At 38.3% G+C, this 19819-nt stretch overlaps 1 protein-coding gene across 1 annotated transcript; it reads left to right on the forward strand.

The window, feature by feature from the left end:
- Positions 1-6946: 6946 nt before the first annotated feature.
- On the forward strand, positions 6947-18779 carry LOC307060487 (killer cell lectin-like receptor 2; the record flags this gene model as incomplete). Its single annotated transcript, XM_079714982.1, has 6 exons — positions 6947-7061; positions 9175-9264; positions 10699-10941; positions 13475-13617; positions 15504-15610; positions 18650-18779. 6 exons carry the CDS (start codon positions 6947-6949, stop codon positions 18777-18779), a joined length of 828 nt encoding a protein of 275 aa, XP_079571108.1.
- Positions 18780-19819: the final 1040 nt, after the last annotated feature.

Consider the following 19819-nt stretch of genomic DNA (forward strand, 5'->3'; position numbering starts at 1 on the left):
TTTGCCTTTTCCATAAAGTCATATAGTTGGAATCATACAGTCTGTAGCCTTTTCAGACTGCCTTCTTTCACTCAATAATACACATTTAAGATTCCTCCATGTCTTTTCATGGCTTGATAGCTCATTTCTTTTTAAGACTGAATAATATTCCATTGTCTAGATGTACCACAGTTTGTTTATCCCTTCACCTACTGAAGGACATCTTGGTTGCTTCCAAGTTTTGGCCATCCTAAATAAAGCTGCTACAAACGTGTGTTCAGGTTTTTGTGTGGACCTTAAGTTTTTTGATTATTTTAATAATTGGTTTCCTAGCATTATATGGCAATGAGCTATATTGAAAATCCAAAAAAATTAATAAAAATAACAAAGGTAAATGAATGATTTGAGGATGAGCTTAGAGTCCAAACCATGTGATACAGTGGCAAGAACACTGAAGAACTGAAATTCTTCATTATGGCACTACTTCACAGAACTATTTTCCCTTTCGACCTGTGAATAGGCTTTATCCCTTAGTGGCACAGTCTGAATAGTTATCCAAAATCCTTTTTTTTTTTTTTTTGCCATTATTTTTTCATGCTTTCTTATTTTCTCAGGTGTTCTTCTCATTTAGTTAGAAGTTGGAGGAAGGATGCTTCCTGTTTGATTGACTGCTGGAGACCAGCTAGGACAATAGAGAAATTGTCTAGACCATTAGAATAGCTTTTATCGTCAAGAGAAGGACAGGGCTTCCCTGGTGGCGCAGTGGTTGAGAATCTGCCTGCTAATGCAGGGGGCACGGGCTCGAGCCCTGGTCTGGGAGGATCCCACATGCCGCGGAGCAACTAGGCCTGTGAGCCACAACTACTGAGCCTGTGCGTCTAGAGCCTGTGCTCCGCAACAAGAGAGGCTGCGATGGTGAGAAACCCGCGCACCGCGATGAGGAGTGGCCCCCGCTCGCCGCAACTAGAGAAAGCGCTCGCACAGAAACGAAGACCCAACACAGCAAAAATAAATAAATTGATTAATAAACTCCTACCCCCAACATCTTCTTTAAAACAAAAAAAAAAAAAAAAAAAAAAGGACAAAGTAGCTAATTAGGGAAACAGGAAACCTCAAACAAGGTGTTCTTTTGAGTTTTTACTGTAAGAGCCAGGAAATTTCATATGGCTCAGTGGCATAAAGGTTAGGCATTAGGACAAATAGCCATGGAGGGGGGAACCTGGCCAGGTGAGGTTACTCCTCCCGATAAGAGGGATAAAGACCATCTTCCCCTGGGATCTGGTGGTTATTCTTGAAGCCTTCACTTCAGGCTGGGACAGGAAGAACAGCCTGCTGCCGTGAAATGATAAGCCATTGAGGTTTGAAGGTGTGACTAGGAGCTGTGTGCTAAGCTTCTAGCTGACGAAGTTAATATCAGCAGGAAGGGACGGGTAAAAGGTGTGGTTTCCTAAATGAAGAACGCCTTTAAGCAGCCAGGAAGTAAATGAATGCTTTATGTATTCATGTTGTGTATGTGTTATCTGTGTTTTGCACAAAAGTGAATTTGGAAGACAATGTACAAGAACATTCAAAACATTCTTCAAATTATTCATCTTTCTGTTTTCTTAAGGAGTGGGTGTGATAGATGAAGTTTAGTGCTTCCATTTTGTGCTTCTTTGACCAAATGACAATGCTAGGAGTTTCAATTAGTCCTGTCTGAAGTTACTGCTGTTATCTTCTGATGCTGGTTTGTCATTTAAGAAGGAGTTTGCCTTTCCCAGAAATCAGAGCTTAGTAATAAAAAGAAACTAGAGCTTAGAGGGAGCAGCTACACAATTTGGCTTTCCCATTATTAATCTCATGATGTCTCTCTACGAAACTGAAAAATCTAGATTTTGTAGTCAGTTCTTACCTTTAACCACCTTGTTCATCAAGGGCACATGTAGGCCTCATATCTCTTCTATGTGCTACAGTTAGAATAATGAATGGGACCGATGTTCTCATGGTATGGAGTTTATACAGAGGAAACAGATGACTATGTAAGTGTAAAAATATGTTCCGCCCCTGTCTCAGCCTCCATCATGAGAGCTATCCACCCTCTTACCAGCTATGAGCATGTTAAACAAAAGAAAAAAAGCTCAACATCACCAATATCTCCATGGGCCGGTAAGACATAAAATAACCAGATCTGAGGTCATGGAATGCCTTTTTCTATAGAGGCGGTGGGATGCTGCCATGTCTCCCAGCTCCTAAATTGTGTTAATATGCACTGCCTCTATCCCCCGGTCCCCCCCGCCCAGCCCTGCTTCCTTCTAAGCATCTGCACTCCTGGCTCAGTGTGTCAGCATTTCTGGATTGCAGTCCTGGCTCTTTCACTATTTATAGACCCCTCGAAGAAAGAGAAAAAAATGAATACTTATTTTTGAAGTCTAAGAAATCCTAGCTATAGTGCTAATCTAATTGAATTCTTCCAGATATATAAAGTGAGTGACATTCTTATTGAACGTGTGAAGAAACGGGCTTGAAGATTTGGAGTGACGAGTTCAAATTTTTATAGCTAGAAAGGATTTGAATCTGGGACTTCAAATAATAGTATTTAACGTTTAATGAACGTTAGCATTAGGTCTGGTTAGCGCTTTATATACCCTACAATCTTGGGAAGCAAAAGCACTATTTTACTTTCGTTGAATCTGAGGTTTAAAGAAGTGAAGTGACTTGCCTCAAGTCACACATAGAAGTGAGGGCTGGTATTTCAAGCCAGATCTGCCCGGTTCCAGAATTCATGCTTGATAGCAAGAGATTAGTTGAAAATCCAGGCTCTTCTGAATCCAAAGCCCATCTGTGCTCTATGTATTCAATCAGGCCTGATTTTAAACATGGGTCAAGAATTAGCAATAATGTGTTCTTTGGTAAGTCAATTACCTTCTTAACATTAGTTTCTTCATTTGTAAGAGGGGGATGATAATAAATAGCTGTCAGCATTGGGAGGTTTCAATATGGTTATACACACAGCAGTCCAGCAAATGATGGCATCTCTCTCTGCCACCTTTTGACAACCATTACTATTTCTCCCACCCCTACTCCCTACGTTCTCTCAGCAGACTTCATTCATTCATTTCTGGCATTGGGATTGAGGGCTCGGGATCCTTCTGTTTTGAGATTGACAAAGTCAATCCAGGATGAGGGTAAAGAGAGAAGAAAATGCACAGCAGTCAGTGTTCCTGAAGTGTCCAGACTCCACTCATGAAACTTTGTGTGATGGAATTAAATTAGTCTCTGGGAGGTAATTCAGCTGACTGCCTGCCCATGATTACAAGTGGCAGACTCAATGGTGATTCTGAGATTAAGAATTGCATCGGAGGATAGGAGTGTGTCAGCTGACAGACAACAGGCAACAACCTAGTGTGTGTGGGGGGTCCTAGTGGTCAGAACATTCAGTAGACTGTGTTTGTAAAGTAGCTTGGAAGAGATGTGGGAGGTGAAGAATGGGGATGCCTTCTAAAGGGTGATGGTTAGTTGTGGCTGGAGGTTGGTAAGGGAAGAAAAGAATAAGCAAGGAATGTGGTTAGAACATGGTGAAATAGGGCTGGGTTTGTCTCTGCATAATCAATTTGACCTATGTTTCCCACCTCACTCCTCTTCCCCCACAGGGTCTGGTTCGTAGAAACAGACTTATAGAAATGAATTTCTTTTCACTGGAAGATTATGGGTCTTCATGTGAGGTAAGATTCGTGGATGAAACTCAAGTATAAGAATAATTCACCAGTATTTCTTAAAAATATCAAATGTGAACACTTTCACACTAGTGTTGTATAAATGGGAACAACTTTTCTGGAGGGCATTTGGTAATACGTATCAAAGTTCTTTAATGTATATATCCCTTGGCCCCATAATTTCTTTTTTTTTTTTTTTTTTTGTGGTATGCAGGCCTCTCACTCTTGGGGCCTCTCCCGTTGTGGAGCACAGGCTCTGGACGTGCAGGCTCAGCGGCCATGACTCACGGGACCAGCCACTCTGCGGCATGTGGGATCTTCCTGGACCGGGGCACGAAGCCTTGTCCCCTGCATTGGCAGGCGGACGTTCAACCACTGCGCCATCAGGGAAGCCCCCCCATAATTTCTTGTTTAAAATTTTTTTCCTAAGGAAATATTTGAAAGTACAGGACAAATTTTTTTTATATTCACAAAAAATTGGAAACAACCTAAATGTCCAGCAGTATGGGATTGCCTAAATACATTATGGTATAATCTATATGGATAAAAACTATACATTGTTTTTAAAATAACATTTTAGATGATTTTTTTTTTTTTTTGCGGTACGTGGGCCTCTCACTGTTGTGGCCTCTCCCATTGCAGAGCACAGGCTCCGGACACGCAGGCTCAGCGACCATGGCTCACAGGCCCAGCCGCTCCGCGGCATGTGGGATCTTCCCGGACCGGGACATGAACCCGTGTCCCCCGCAGCGGCAGGCGTACTCTCAACCACTGTGCCACCAGGGAAGCCCTAGATGAATATTTTTAAATGAAGAAACACTTAGAAAATAACAGATCAAAAGCATTGTGTGTGGAATGACACCAACTTTGATAGTAAACATACGGTTAAAAAACTAGAAACATATACACCCAAATTTTATAGTGGAATTATGGATGTTTTAAAATACTTTCTAAAATACATTTATCTGCATTAAACATCAATAGGAAAAGACATTTTTTTTTCAAATAGCCATCTATAAGAGAAAGTTTCTAAGAGACAGGTTATGTGTTTAGTCATCATATTTCTTGTGTATATGTCTCTCTGTTTATGCATATACATTTTAACCAGTTGTTTTTGCCAGTAGTTTCTTTCAAGTATGCTAGTTTTTGTTAAAGATCTTACTTCTTGTTTCCGCCAAAGCTGTGTTCCTTTATTTTTTCAGTCCTCCAATGTAGATTTCAAATGTTACTCTGCAGAGTACCCAAGTGGTTGGTTGGTTGAAAAGGAGGAAGATATAGCTCATGACCAGTTTTCCTTTCTCGTCAACATCAACTTTTGTCATACAATTTCCTTTTATCACTTTGGTCAAGAGGAGGGGCAGAAAAGTTTGAGTTGGAGTGTCATTCAGAGACAGTTCATGTCTGCCTTCCATCTTCCAGCCACTTACGCACCCAAGGGATCTGGAGTTGGAAAGGCCAACTTCTCTCACCTAATTTTTGGGTCAGCTTTCTCTGCCTGCCTCGCTGCATGGCACAACTACAGGTAACATTTGCTCTTATTCCCTCAGATCTTTGTACCTGAACATATCATTTGTCTGATTTATAAAGAAAAGATTCTAGGGAAAAAAGATTCTAGGAAGATGGCATTTTATTATAAATGACTTGGCGTGAATATGGGATGGATAGGAAAGCATCCTTTATTGATTGGGTTAGAACTGCATTAACTCTAAAGGATGTGAAAAATTGTCCAGCATTCATGGAAAGTTATTTTCTTTTTTTAAAATATGTTACGATTTTTGCTTTGTGTTATCAAAATAAAGCAGAGGGATTTGGGGGATTAATTACTTTTTATTTGGGTCTCATGATTTACATATTATCTCATCAATGGTAGAGGGTTCTATAATAGAAAAGACTCATTTTCCTTAGGAAATTAGGGAAAATGTGAATAATCAAGTTTAGGAACTTATAGAAATTAAAAAAATTTAAAGACTATAGTTATATGTGCCATTTGTTTTCCATATTTCCTGTTTCTTGGATAACACCTTTTCATACTGATTAATATAAGAAGCAAGGTATATTTAAAATATCTACTATTTAATAATTTTTTATATTGATATCTACTAATAGATTGAACCCTTTATGGATATTAACTAAAGACTACCTACTGACAAATTTTATTTTCACATAGGCTTCTCTGGCAACTAGAAGATTATTTCTAATCTTTTAATATACACATAATCATTGGGGATTAAAAATACAGGTGACTGGGATCTAACCGGAGAGATTTTTACTCAGTATGTCTCCCACGAGACATTGGAATCTGAAATGTTAACAAATTTTCAGTGTTAAGCCTCAATAATTTTTTTGCAGATGGTGTATGGGATACACTTTGGGGAACACTGTGGTAGAGTCATGTTATAGTTGAAAAGAACAATGCAATGTATTTATCTATTCGGGTCAAAAAATAATTATCTCAAACTGACATTGACTTACTATTCAAATCCTTGTAAGAACTTTTTTTTTTTTTCCGGTATGCGGGCCTCTCACTGTTGTGGCCTCTCCTGTTGCGGAGCACAGGCTCCGGACGCACAGGCTCAGCGGCCCTGGCTCATGGGCCCAGCTGCTCCACGGCATGTGGGATCTTCCTGCACCGGGGCGTGAACCTGTGTCCCCCGCATCGGCAGGTGGACTCTCAACCACTACACCACCAGGCAAGCCCCCTTGTAAGAACTTTTTACTACTGATATGTAGTCCTGAATACACATATATATGTATATATATATATATATATATATATATATATATATATGTTTTAAGCCAAGATATTTATATTTTTCAGAATCCCCCAAAATAGAATTTTTGTTTTTTGAATTAATAGTTTTAAAAGTGTCTCAGTAATTTGGGGTAGTATCACTTTGTCTAACATGTGTATATTTGTACGTTGAACATTTTGAGCTGAACTGAATAGGACCCAGCCTATTTAATCTATTGGTAAATTAAAAAAATTCTTTCCTTATTTTCTAATAATCATGGCTGTAGTTACTAGGAGTACAAATGACTTTAGCAAAAATACTGAAAGGTTTTCATTTCTTATATAAATCAGGCTCAGTCTACATGCTTTAGGCACTTGAAGGAGTTAATAAACAGATGTCCACACACGCACACAGACACACACACATACATCTTAATCCTGGTGTGTTGCTATAGACTAACCTTTTAATTTTTCTTTGGATAGAAATCATTCTTTTACAAAGTTTTAATGCAAAACACATACCTCACCTCTTTTTACTTTATAGATGAGTGAACAAGAAGTGACTTATTCCATCCTGAGATTTCTTCAGTCACCTTCGGAGTCACAAAATAGATCAAGGCCTGGTAGTACTCAAAGCCCTGGCAAGACTGAAGGAAAAGGTAGATGTTTGAAGCGTCTAGATTCACCCATCGTTTATGACTTGTCAAACTTCTGAATTAGAAATAATAAGTTCCTATCTATATTCTAGGTTCTCGGTAATATGAAACCATAATGGTCTTTAATATCTTTTTTGTTTTTAATTTTGTGAGAATGGAGAAATTAATTCTTTTAAATTTGAGAAGATAATAGAATTTATTTAAAAAATAAATTTATTTATTTTTGGCTATGTTGGGTCTTCGTTGCTGTGTGCAATCTTTCTCTAGTTTCAGCGAGCGGGGGCTACTCTTTGTTGCGGTGCGAGGGCTTCTTATTGCGGTGGCTTCTCTTGTTGCAGAGCACGGGATCTAGGCACGTGGGCTTCAGTAGTTGTGGCTCTTGGGCTTCAGTAGTTGTGGCTCGCGGGCTCTAGAGTGCAGGCTCAGTAGTTGTGGCGCACGAGCTTAGTTGCTCCACGGCATGTGGGATCTTCCCGGACCAGGGCTCGAACCCGTGTCCCCTGCATTGGCAGGTGGATTCTTAACCACTGCGCCACCAGGGAAGTCCCAGTAGAATGTTTTCATTCAAATTTGGTCAAGAGAAATTTATGAGGAATTTTTTTTTTTTTTTTTTTTTGGCCGGACCAAAAGGCTTGCTAGATCTTAGTTCCCCGACCAGGGATGGAACCTGGGCCCCCAGCAGTGGAAACGTGGAGTCCTAACCACTGGACCGCCAGGGAATTCCCTCATGAGGATTTTAAAAGTAAAGGACAGGGGCTTCCCTGGTGGCGCAGTGGTTGAGAGTCAGCCTGCCGATGCAGGGGACGCGGGTTCGTGCCCCGGTCTGGGAAGATCCCACATGCCGCGGAGCGGCTGGGCCCGTGAGCCATGGCTGCTGAGCCTGCGCGTCCGGAGCCTGTGCTCTGCAACGGGAGAGGCCACAACAGTGAGAAGCCCACGTACCGCAAAAAAAAAAAAAAAAAAAAAAGTAAAGGACAGACTAGAGTCTCAAGAAACATTGCAAGGGCTTCCCGGGTGGCGCAGTGGTTGAGAATCCACCTGCCAGTGCAGGGGACACAGGTTCGAGCCCTGGTCCGGGAGGATCCCACATGCCGCAGAGCAACTGGGCATATGCGCCACAGCTGCTGGGCCTACGCTCTGGAGCCTGTGAGCCACAACTCCTGAAGCCTGGGCGCCTGGAACCCGTGCTCTGCAAAGAGAGAGGCCGCCGCAGTGAGAAGCCCACGCACCGCAAGGAGGAATGGTTCCCGCTTGCTGCAACTGGAGAGAGCCCATACAGCCTAAATAAATTAATTAATTAAAAAAAAACCTTAAAAAAAAAAAGGAAACATTGCAGATCCTAGAGAAATAAAAGTCTTATGGAATGTTGGAGAAATGAGAAATATGCGTTAGAAACAATGTTTTTATTTAGACAAAAGGTATTTCAGGTGTCTTAAATATTTACCAAAACTTAATGGAATGAAGAAACAAAAATGTTCAAATCAAAAGGGGCATTCTAATGTTTCCGTTCTCTCTCTGTACCTTCAAATAGTGTCACAAACTCTAAACTGAGAATAATTTTTTACTGTTTTAATGTAGTGTCCATCAGAGATACAATTTTCAGATATAGAGGACCTTAAAAGTAGGAGGAAAAATGGGGCACTTCTAGAGAAAGAAGGAAAAGTCGATTTCTAGAAAGTTCTTTAGGGATAGGCCCCAGTCACATTTGCAGCTTCAGAATACCCACTATTGGCTACCAGTTTCTCAAGAATATTGACTGCTTTTTCCTTCCTCTTCATTATTGGTTGTGATCATAGCAAGAAGTATGCATGTCAGTGTGGATTCTCACACATGTGTATTGTGTTTATTGCCATCTGTGCTTTTGTAAGGAATGCATTTTAAAAATCCTACAAGACTGTTCTTGTGTGTAGGATTTCTAAAATGGGTGACTGTAAGTCAGAAATCTGAAACTTTAAAACTATAATTACTAGATTGCAAATTAAAACCGTTTCTACAATGTACTTTTGTAAAATTTTCAGAGACGATTGTTTCTGTGTTTCACATGGTGTCCAGGTTAAGATGAGTAGTGGGTCAGGCTCTAACCCTAATGATCATTTTCTTCCTTCTTTATTTAAAGAGTCCTCAGTGCCCTGGTGTGGCATTGCAGTGACGCTTGGGACCCTCTGTTTACTTCTATTGATGACAACCACAGTGTTGGGGATAAAGAGTAAGTAATTGAAATACATCCTTCAAGTCTTAGTCATAGAAATAACCACTAACTGAGTAGGTATTAACCATGCTCCATCAGTTATTCCATGGCTATAATCAGGGAATGTTCCAGGTGGTTCTTTCTTAGTGATTTTTCCCCAGACACAATCACAGTGTCATTTTCATTTTATTTACCTATTCCAATATCTCTGAAGCTGTAATGAGCTGTCCCAGTCTGTATGAGACATGGAAACATTCCTTCTGATACAGCACTTAGTACAGTAGACCCCCTTTTCCACGGGAGATACTTTCTAAGACCCCCAGTGGATGCCTGAAATTGCAGATAGCACTTAACCCTGTATATACTGTTTTCTCCTATTTATACATACCTATGATAAAGTTTAATTTATAATTTAGGCACAGTAAGAGAATATCTGAATTGCCAGCATCACTACTCTTGTGCTTTTGGACCATTATTAAGTGAAATAAGGGTTACTCGAGTACAAGCATCGCATACCTCGAGAGTCATCTGATAATGGCTACTAAGTGACTGACAAGGGCAGGATACTCTCGACAAAGGAATGATTCCCTCTCCTGGGGAGGACAAGAGGGATGGCACGAGATTTCATCACACTACTCAGAATGGCATGCATTTAAAACTTATGAATTACTTATTTCTGGAATTTTCCATTTAATATTTTCAGATTGCGGTTGACAGGGTAACTAAAACTGTGGAAAGTGAAACCACGGATAAGGGGGAACTACTATTATATTCCACCTTCTAAGTTTAGATCCCTGTGAATCTCAGATACGCATTCTTTGAGAAACAACTGTTCAAAAGAAATTATGACTTACTCTTAATTTTTTCTAAATATACAGTAAAGAAATGATTTAGTAAAAGGAGTGATTCTATGCATGGATGTTAGATAATCTTGAATTCAACCTTTTATCTTTTATTTGAGTTCCTTGACATCTTTAGGGAAAATTACCAACCTGTTGCACTCAGACAAAATTACTTATTTGGATCTTCCTCACTTTTCTCCTATGGATATTCCATCTGCTCCAATGATAATGGTGCTTTTCTTCATGTTGTTTAGTGCAGATTTTCATACTCAGATGTGTTGCTAAATGTTGACTGATTTGTCCTTTGGTACCTATTTGTAAATGTTGTGCTAACTTAGAAACTGAACTGAATGGTTAGATTTTACCCTCATAATTTTATTCAGAAATCATGCTTTATTTATTCTACACTTAGGTGGCTTATAGTGAGAAATTTGATGTTTCATTTTATATGGTCAAGTTATTGAGGTGTTACTTTCTAAATGTAAAACTACTAATTAAAGGAATGAAATGGGTTGGTTGTCAAAGTGAGATTTTTTTTTCTCCTGTCCTAAAGTTCAACATTTAAGCATTATGAGTACTTTAAAAATTGTGTCTGTACTATTAATTTTAGTTTTTCAGTATATTCAAGAAAAACATCAACAGGAGGAAATTCTACGGAACCTCAGTCAGAAGTACCATGTTCTGCAAAATGAGAGCTACTTAAAGGAGCAACTTTTGATAAATAAGAGTTTAGAATATGATACTCTAAAAACTAAAACCCTTCAGCAAGAAAAGGGACTGGACTTACTCGCTACAAAAAAGAAGGGATGTCATAAACAAGAGGAGATCTTTTCAAAGTTTTGGCGAAATATAGGTATGTATGGAGGAAATCTTGAATGAAAGATGGAACAATTTTCCATTACTTTTTCCCCTTCCAAAAGCTTTGAGGCTTAATACAGGGTTATGTTATATGCTAGGGATCCAGGTCTGCTAGATGACTTTTAATTTGTGCCTCTTAGGTGTAGTATGGGTATTTGGGTTTGCTTATTTCAAACATGGGATTGAGAACCCAGGAGTCATGTTTGGATTAGTAGAGCCCTATATTTCCCAAAAGTCAATGGCAGTTCTTGCTTTCTTTCTGCTCCCAGAAGGTGAAATAGTATATTAGTACCCCTGAAAATTTGGATTGTTTTGGACCTGTGGGAAAATCAGGCTCTCCAGCTTTGTTGCTGACATAAAATATGGAGACTATCAGTAAAAATATACTTAGGCTAAAATGGGCACAAGGCCTTTCATTTGGATGCTGTTGTAAAGATAACTGTATGTGTGTGTGTTTCCATTCTGCATTGACTTCAGATATTTGGTCTATTTGTGATCAATATATACTCCCTCCAATACATCAGCAAGATCTGCCGGAGTGTTGATGTTTGTACGACTCTGTGTGATGATACTATTAAAAACATCCAAGAGGGGGCTTCCCTGGTGGCGCAGTGGTTGAGAGTCCGCCTGCCGATGCAGGGGACACGGGTTCGTGCACCGGTCTGGGTAGATCCCACATGCCGCGGAGCGGCTGGGCCCGTGAGCCATGGCCGCTGAGCCTGCGCGTCCGGAGCCTGTGCTCCGCAACGGGAGAGGCCACAGCAGTGAGAAGCCTGCGTACTGCAAAAAAAAAAAAAAAAAAAAAAAAACAACCCAACAACCAAGAGATAATAATATTAAATCTCATACAGTAAACTCTGTTATCATGCATAAGATGCAATGAATCACCCTGGTTAATCAGCAACTACTAAATATGTATTTAGCGTTTACAAAGAGATTTTGCTTATTTGATATCATTTAGGTGTGGTAGTTACTAGAAATGTACTGTCTCTATTATTGAAGAATTAATAATATTTTATTGTTTTGTTTCTTTAGCTTTACTTTTCGCTACCTATAAAAAAATTGGTTATCATACTGCAGACAGGTTCACATCTTGTGTTTTTCACTTCTGTGGCCATTTTTCCATAGTCTTAAACACTCCTCACAAACAGGTCTGTTAGTGGTTGTGTTATTGCATTATATTTGTAACAATTTAAATGCTTTCTTTATTAGACTGTTAGACTGTTTTCAATTTTTCTCTTCTATAAATAATCATAAACAGGGACTTCCCTGGTGGTACAGTGGTTAAGAATCCTCCTGCCAATGCAGGGGACATGGGTTCGAGCCCTGGTCTGGGAAGATCCCACATGCCGCAGAGCAACTAAGCCCGCATGCCGCAACTACTGAGCCTGTGCTCTAGAGCCCGCCAACCACAACTACTGAGCCTGCGTGCCACAACTACTGAAGCCTGTACACCTAGAGCCCGTGCTCCGCAACAAGAGAAGCCACCACAATGAGAAGACCACGCACCGCAATGAAGAGTAGCCCCCGCTCGCTGCAACTAGAGAAAACCCAAGTGTAGCAACGAAGGCCCAACACAGCCAAAAATAAATAAATTTATTTTAAAAAATCGTAAACATACCTTGAAGGATTATTAATATTTTAATTTGGTATATTATGTATGAGGAAAAGAAAAAATTCCAAAGAATAATTTTAATTTTATCTAGAAGGCATTCCAGAATCCTAAAATTTTTTTAAATTTAATTTTATTATTTTAAAAACAGTTCTATTGAGGTATTATTAATATGCAAAAAGCTGCATATAATTAGTGTATACAATTTGATGAGTTGAGACATATGTATATATGAGTAAAACCATCCACAATTAGGGTAATAGATATATCCATCACCTCCAAAAGTTTTCTTATGTCCCTTTTTTCTTTGTGGTAAGAACACTTAGCGTGAGGTCTACCCTTTTAACAAGTTTTTAAGTGTACCATTCAGTATTGTTGACTATAAGCACGCTGGTGTACAGCAGATGTCTAGAATTTATTCGTCTTGCATAACTGAAACTGTGTACCCATTGAACAACAACCCATTTCCCCTCCCCCAGCTACCGCTTTTCTACTTTCTGTTTCTCTGAGTTTGACTACTTTTTATATCTCATATAAGTGGAATCATGCAGTATTTGCCCTTTGTCATTGGCTTATTTCACTGAGCATAATTATCTTCAAGTTTCATCCATGCTGTTACCCATGGCAGGATTTCCTTCTTAAGGCTGAGTAATATTCCCTTGTAGGAATAGACCACATTTTCTTCATCCATCGATGGACATCTGTGTTGTTTCCATTTCTCGACTATTGTGACTAGTGCTGCGATGAATATGGGAATGCAGATATCTCTTGGCATTCCCAACTTCTGGTGAACCTCACATTATCATTAGTGATAGCTGTTAAGATTTTTTAGTTATGGAGAGTTGATAAGTATCTCGCTCTACTTAACAAAATACCAGATGAAAAGACATTTAATGTTTCACCTTGTATATTATAGGCAAACTCAATGAAGGCCACTGGTGCTGTCTAGGAGTAAACTGTTATTACTTTACCGCTGAAAGTAAAGACTGGAAGGGATGTAAACAGACTTGCCAAAGTTACAATTCATCTCTTCTGAAGATAGATGATGAAGACGAACTGGTATCATGGACAGTTACACGTACTTTTATTCTCTTGGCCTCTGCCTCTCACCCTTGGGCCCAAGATACTGAGGAAATGGGGGAGTTTAGAAAGAGGAACCTTCAGTTATTCTTTGTGTTATGTCTGCTGAGTGAACAAAAATTGTATAGTTAAAAGTCTCAAAAAAAAATAAGTTTTTCCTGGTGAAATATCTTTGGTCTTTCCTTCCGTTAAGCTAAGTACTTAAAAGTAAGAACCAAAGAACATGAAGACTGTAATACAGGGAGCCCTGTCCTGGGGGTGTGGGAGTGGGAATTGCTTCTTGAAGACTGAAATTGAAGGGCTAAGTATGACTTCATCAAAATCCCTAGTAAATATTCCCCTCTTGGTGAATGCTATTCTCAAACACCTTCCTGTTTTCTATAGAATCAAAGATAAAAAAAAAATTTTTTTAAGTCTCCCAGGAGACCTTGCCTGCTAATAGGCATGTGATCTTGCTATTTACTAAGCATTCAATACATATTATCTATCATGATGAACATTGTTATTTCCGAAATGGAAACCCCCTTGAAGATGCAGTTGGGGTCTTTGCAATCATCTCCTTTTCTTAGGACTCTACAGGAGAACCCCTCAGAGAAGTATGCCTTTCTTTTGGTGAAGTACTTAACCCTTTGGTAAATTGCAGCCTGGAACCAGCAGTTATTTTTTCCTATAAGGCGATAACTAAGAACCCAAAGGCAACATAGTCTAGTAGTTACTATTAGGAATCCAGGAGCCAAACTGCCTGGGACCGAATTCATTTCTGCCACTTACTTGCTGGGTTACCTTGGGCAAATTACTTAACCTCTCTGGGCCTCAGTTTTCCCATTTGCAAAATGTAGATAATAATGAGGAACATAAAAGTGGTAACGGTTTTACAAATTAGCTTCATGGTGATTTTCATTGCATCTGTAGGTAACATTTACTTGATTAATTTTTGTATTTATTGTATCAAGATGTATATCTTTCAAAAAGAATTATAAAAAAGAGAAAATGCAGCGACAATAATATTGAAATTATCTTTTAAATTTATTACTAATAAAAACTATCCATACACACAAAATGTGTTTTTACAGAGAAATGTTTGCAATGATCAGCCTGAAATCTCTACTTATCATTTAGAAAAACAACACAAAATTTATATGCAAATCTAGTAGATATTTTAAATTGTAACATAAAATAATTTATGATGTCAAGTCATAAAATAATTTTTTATGTTTGTTGCAGTAAAACACAGTTAAATTTAAACCTATATTTAAAAATATATTCAGTCATTTAATCAGACATTATGTACTATGTCACTTTGATATATTACATTTTTGGACATAGTAAATATCTCCAAATACTTCCCTGTTTCCCTTTACCCCTTCCTACTACTGAACAACAGCAAGTCTTTCTCTTATGAAGCTGAAGGCTCTAATGCACACGTCCCTACAAACATTTGTTATTTTAATAAATGTGTTTAGAAGATTCCTTCTTTCACTTGGAATATGTAATGATTATTTTTCTTTATCTTTAAATTTTTTCTGGAGCATGACTTTGAATGGTTTCATAAAGTGTCATACATTATTAACAACTCCTATTGTTAGATATTTAGATTTAAAATTTTTCCACATTTTAAATAATCTATGAGACTGGCAGCCATTTGTAACATAAATGAATAAGCTACTAGAAGAAAATTACTTTGGAAAATGAAAATACAGGGGTTGAGGGGAGAGAGGGTTTTTTTTAGGAAGGAGGGATGAAGGATCATGTAGAAAGTAGCAGACTACTGGTCATAGAAACAGCTGGGTCTTTTATCTGTCCTTATTTTCATTCATCTAACAGATGGGAATTTAGTCCCATGATATGTTTTGTTTCCTTTATAGACCTTCCTTCAATCCCAGACTTGTCGAAGTTCCTACTGGATTGGATTATCATTTAATGAAAGGGAAAGGAAGTGGAAATGGATTGACAATGGCATATCTTCTGGACTGTAAGTTTCCAGGATGCATTCAAATTCTAATATTGGTGTTGGGTTGGAAGGATTGTTTCTAAAAAGAATCTTGCTTCACTGGGCTTAACTCATTTTCAGGTAGAGGTCATTAGTAAGAATAAGGAGAATGATTAAAGAAATGTTTCAGGAAGTACAGTTAAAAAGGACGAGAAGTGTCATACAGAGTTATTAATAATAAAATTATGATGCTAAACACATGATCAGAAGTATGTGTTATGAGGTACACAAAATAAAATAAAATCATGAAGTAAGGTGATATGATGTGATTGGACCATTCTGACTTAGTCACGGTGATCTCTCCCACAACCATGAATGTTTTGAGTATCCCCCAAATTCATTCGAAACTCCTTTATATTAGTAGTTTATATTAATTATAAATATACATAAATGCAGATTCAAACATACACACGTGCGTGCGTACCCACACACACACCTCACTGTAGTCCTTCTGTTAAGTGCAGTATTTTGTAAACTCTTGGGTTTACATTCAGTTGTAATCTGCTGTTGAACTATTCAATGATTTTTTAAAAAATCTTAACTGTTACATTTTTTATTTCTAAGAATTCTCTTACATTTTCAAATCTTCTTGCTAGTTACTCATATATTCAAGCTGTCTTTTATTTCTTGAAAGATATTAATCACACTACTTTTATATTTGGTATCTGATAATTTTAGTATTTGAAGTTTTGTGGGTCTAACCTATCACTTCTACTGACTTTTGTTCATGATGCCGTTTCCTTTGTAGTGTTTAGTGATTTCTCTTTTTGAGCTGCTGTGGAAATTATTTGAGGACTTAGATGAAGGTGGCTTCCTCAAGAAAGAATTTGCTTTTGTTGGATGCCTTGGAGCATTGTGAATCTAAGCCATTTTTCATTCTAAATTTGGACCCTGCCAGTAATGTAGTTCTGGGCCACAAACCTACAAGAGATGTCATGCAGGAAATAACCTTGATGTAATTGTAGCCTGTGAGTACACTTTCAGGTGAACACTTTCAGGGCTAAAATAAGATGCTCAAATTGCACAGTTAGTTAAATCCATTTTAAGCACATAGCACTATGCAGGGGGAAAGACACGGGATAGCTTATCATACTTGGATGGGATAGGATAGGTTGTCACACTTAGGATGAGGGGCAAGTGGGTTAAAAGGATCACCTGGATCCTGAGTTATTCTCTCTTCATATGGCCTGGCTCTGTGGCATCACACTTCCCTGACGATGGTGTAAGGTTTCTAGGACCAGACTTGGGCTTTGAGTAAAGGGGACCCAACAGACAGAAGGTTCTTGTGGCCAGCACACATGTTTTCTCTATTGGGCGGATACAGGAGCATGTAAGCCTGGTTAGAGTTGCAGCTTTCCAATTAGCCTGATGAGCAGCTATGGATTTTACTTGCGTTTCTTAGGCAGAGGGCCAGAATGAGTGTCACCAATGGTTGACTAACTTAAGACCTCATAAATGTTGCATATCTATGTGCATCATGTATATTTCATGTATGATATTTTGTATCTATTTGATTCTTTCCTCCTTTTCTATGTTCAGCACACATGGGCTCTACTTACTGTATCTATACCTAACATGTCACATAGGTTACTAGCTTACTTATCTGTATTTAAACCATCTCCTACTTTCTGCCTATGCCTCACAAGCTACTTAGTTTCATTTATCTTCCTTAATTGTTCCTCTTTTTACCTATAGCAGATTCAAATATTCCTAAGTAATACAGCGGATGCAAATTACATGAGGGGTGGTTTGTGATTTTGGATTGTTAGGTAGGATTATTCTTTTTCTTTTCTACTTAAATCCAATGTTCAAGACAGTTCTAAGGTGGTTTATACTGGAGATATATCCCTTTGGTCTCAACACCTTGTAGCTTATTTTCTGTTTAGAATCCCCATCCGGGGTTGAATTCATTATTCAGCCTGCTACATCAATTAAGGGAAAAACTGGCTTCAGTGCCTCACTTACCCTTCTGGGTTTCCATCTTTACTTAACCCTCAGCCTGAGTGTGAATCTGCTTTTTGCCACTTCATTAACTTATTCAAGAGGTTTTAAAATTTGTTTTTATTCAGGATTTTAAATTATTTTCAATAGGAAGGTAGCTCTCACCTAATCCACCACTTTGCTGAAATAGAGGTCCTGCTTTAGATGTTTTTCAGTGAATTTTCATGTTTTAGTTAATAACTGTTAGTGATAGGGTGGGGAAGGAAAAGAAATAAAACACATAAAAACATAAATTAAACAACTTCATCTCTGACTATATTCCAATTCTACTTTTTTCTTCTTAAAGTGTATGCACATGAGACCTTGTTATCTGTGTCACAGAAATTTAGTTCCTCTCCTTTTAGATCTCTCATTTTTATTGAAATAATTAACATAGGAAAGCAGGTTGCTGTATCATGATCCCAACATAGCAATATTGCTCTCTGATCAAAAATTCCCAATGTGGGGCTTCCCTGGTGGCGCAGTGGTTGAGAATCTGCCTGCTAATGCAGGGGACACGGGTTCGAGCCCTGGTCTGGGAGGATCCCACATGCCGCAGAGCAGCTGGGCCCGTGAGCCACAACTACTGAGCCTGCACGTCTGGAGCTTGTGCTCCACAACAAGAGAGGCCGCCATAGTGAGAGGCCCATGCACCGCGATGAAGAGTGGCCCCCACTTGCCACAACTAGAGAAAGCCCTCACACAGAAACGAAGACGCAACACAGCAAAAATAAACTAATTAATTAATAAAACTCCTACCCCCAACCAAAAAAAAAAAAAAAAAAAAGCAGAAATCAATAAAGTAGAATATTAAAAAAAAAAAAAAATTCCCAATGTGGAACAAAATAGGAGATTATGGGTGTGATCAAGAGGATGTTATTCTATTCAGTGGGCTAAGAGAAGTAGAAAATCTTTTAGTGATGAAGTTATGTTTAATAATTCCATATTCCAGATCTTTAGGCAACAGACTTAAAAATATGATTTATGTTATTGTAAGCTTCAGGATTAAACAGTTGGCCATACATGTTTTCTGTTCTACAGTAATTTTGCAATAATGACTTCTTCTGGGAGAGGAGAATGTGCATTTTTAACCTCAACAAGAATAGCAAATATTGATTGCTCTAACACCTATAATTGTATCTGTGAGAAGAGAATTGATTGCTTCAAATAGACACTAAGGAGAAAAGGTGAAATAGAATTTTGTCTTTTTATGTTGTTGTTGGTTTCCTGTAGTAATTTTGTTTTTGACTGCAGAACTTTGTCCACTGTAGAAACACAGATGAGATGGAGGAGGAGGAAAATGCTCTTTTGGACTATGGTTGAAGACATCAGATGCCATCTGTTTTCTTGGGGAAGAGAGAATCATTTTGTCTTTGGAGAGCAGTTACCCCTCTCTTTAATGGCCTTGAGGAATTACTCTCTCTTTCCCTGAAACACCCACAGAATCAATTAAAGAACTCTAATAAATAGCCTGGGTCATTTCCTTATCAATAGGATAAATCATTTCAATAGACTCTGGCTTTGAGAGATCATAGTTAATAACTAAAACGTAGTTAGCTTCCCTCCCACCCCATCTAGATACTTGACTCTCATTAAAAAAAATAATTTCGCTATAATTTCAAACTTACTGAATAGTTGAAACAATAGTACAAGGAACCTTCATATAACCTTTACCCATAGTTACCATTTGTTTATATTTTACTCTGTGTGCACTTTATAGTTTTTTTTTCTCTCTGTCTCTCCTTGCTGATTCATTTGATAATAAATTCAGGATATTACATCTATTTGTGTAAATATTTCACAAGAACAAGGACTTTGTCTTCTATAACCATAGTACAATTGTCAAAATCAGGAAATTTAGCACTGATACAGTACTATGATTTCATCTATAGCCCATATTCGAATTTTCTCAACTGTAGCTCTAATGTCATTTATACCTGTTTTTCCTCTTTGTTCAGGATCATGTGATACATTTAGTTGGGAGGTCTCTTTAGTCTCCTTTAATCTGGGACACTTCTTCAGGATTTATTTGTCTTTCTTGACCTTGACATTTTAAAAATCAACTCTACTGAGTTGTATTTTCATGCAATAAAATGCATTCATTTTAAGTCATGAGGTCAATGGGTTTTAAACAAATATATACACCTCTCAAACACCATCAAATCAAGGCACAGAACATTCCCATCACCTCCAGAAGTTCCTTTCTCCCTC

This window comes from Hyperoodon ampullatus, assembly GCF_949752795.1.
Source record: "Hyperoodon ampullatus genome assembly, chromosome: 11".
Taxonomy (NCBI): domain Eukaryota; kingdom Metazoa; phylum Chordata; class Mammalia; order Artiodactyla; family Ziphiidae; genus Hyperoodon; species Hyperoodon ampullatus.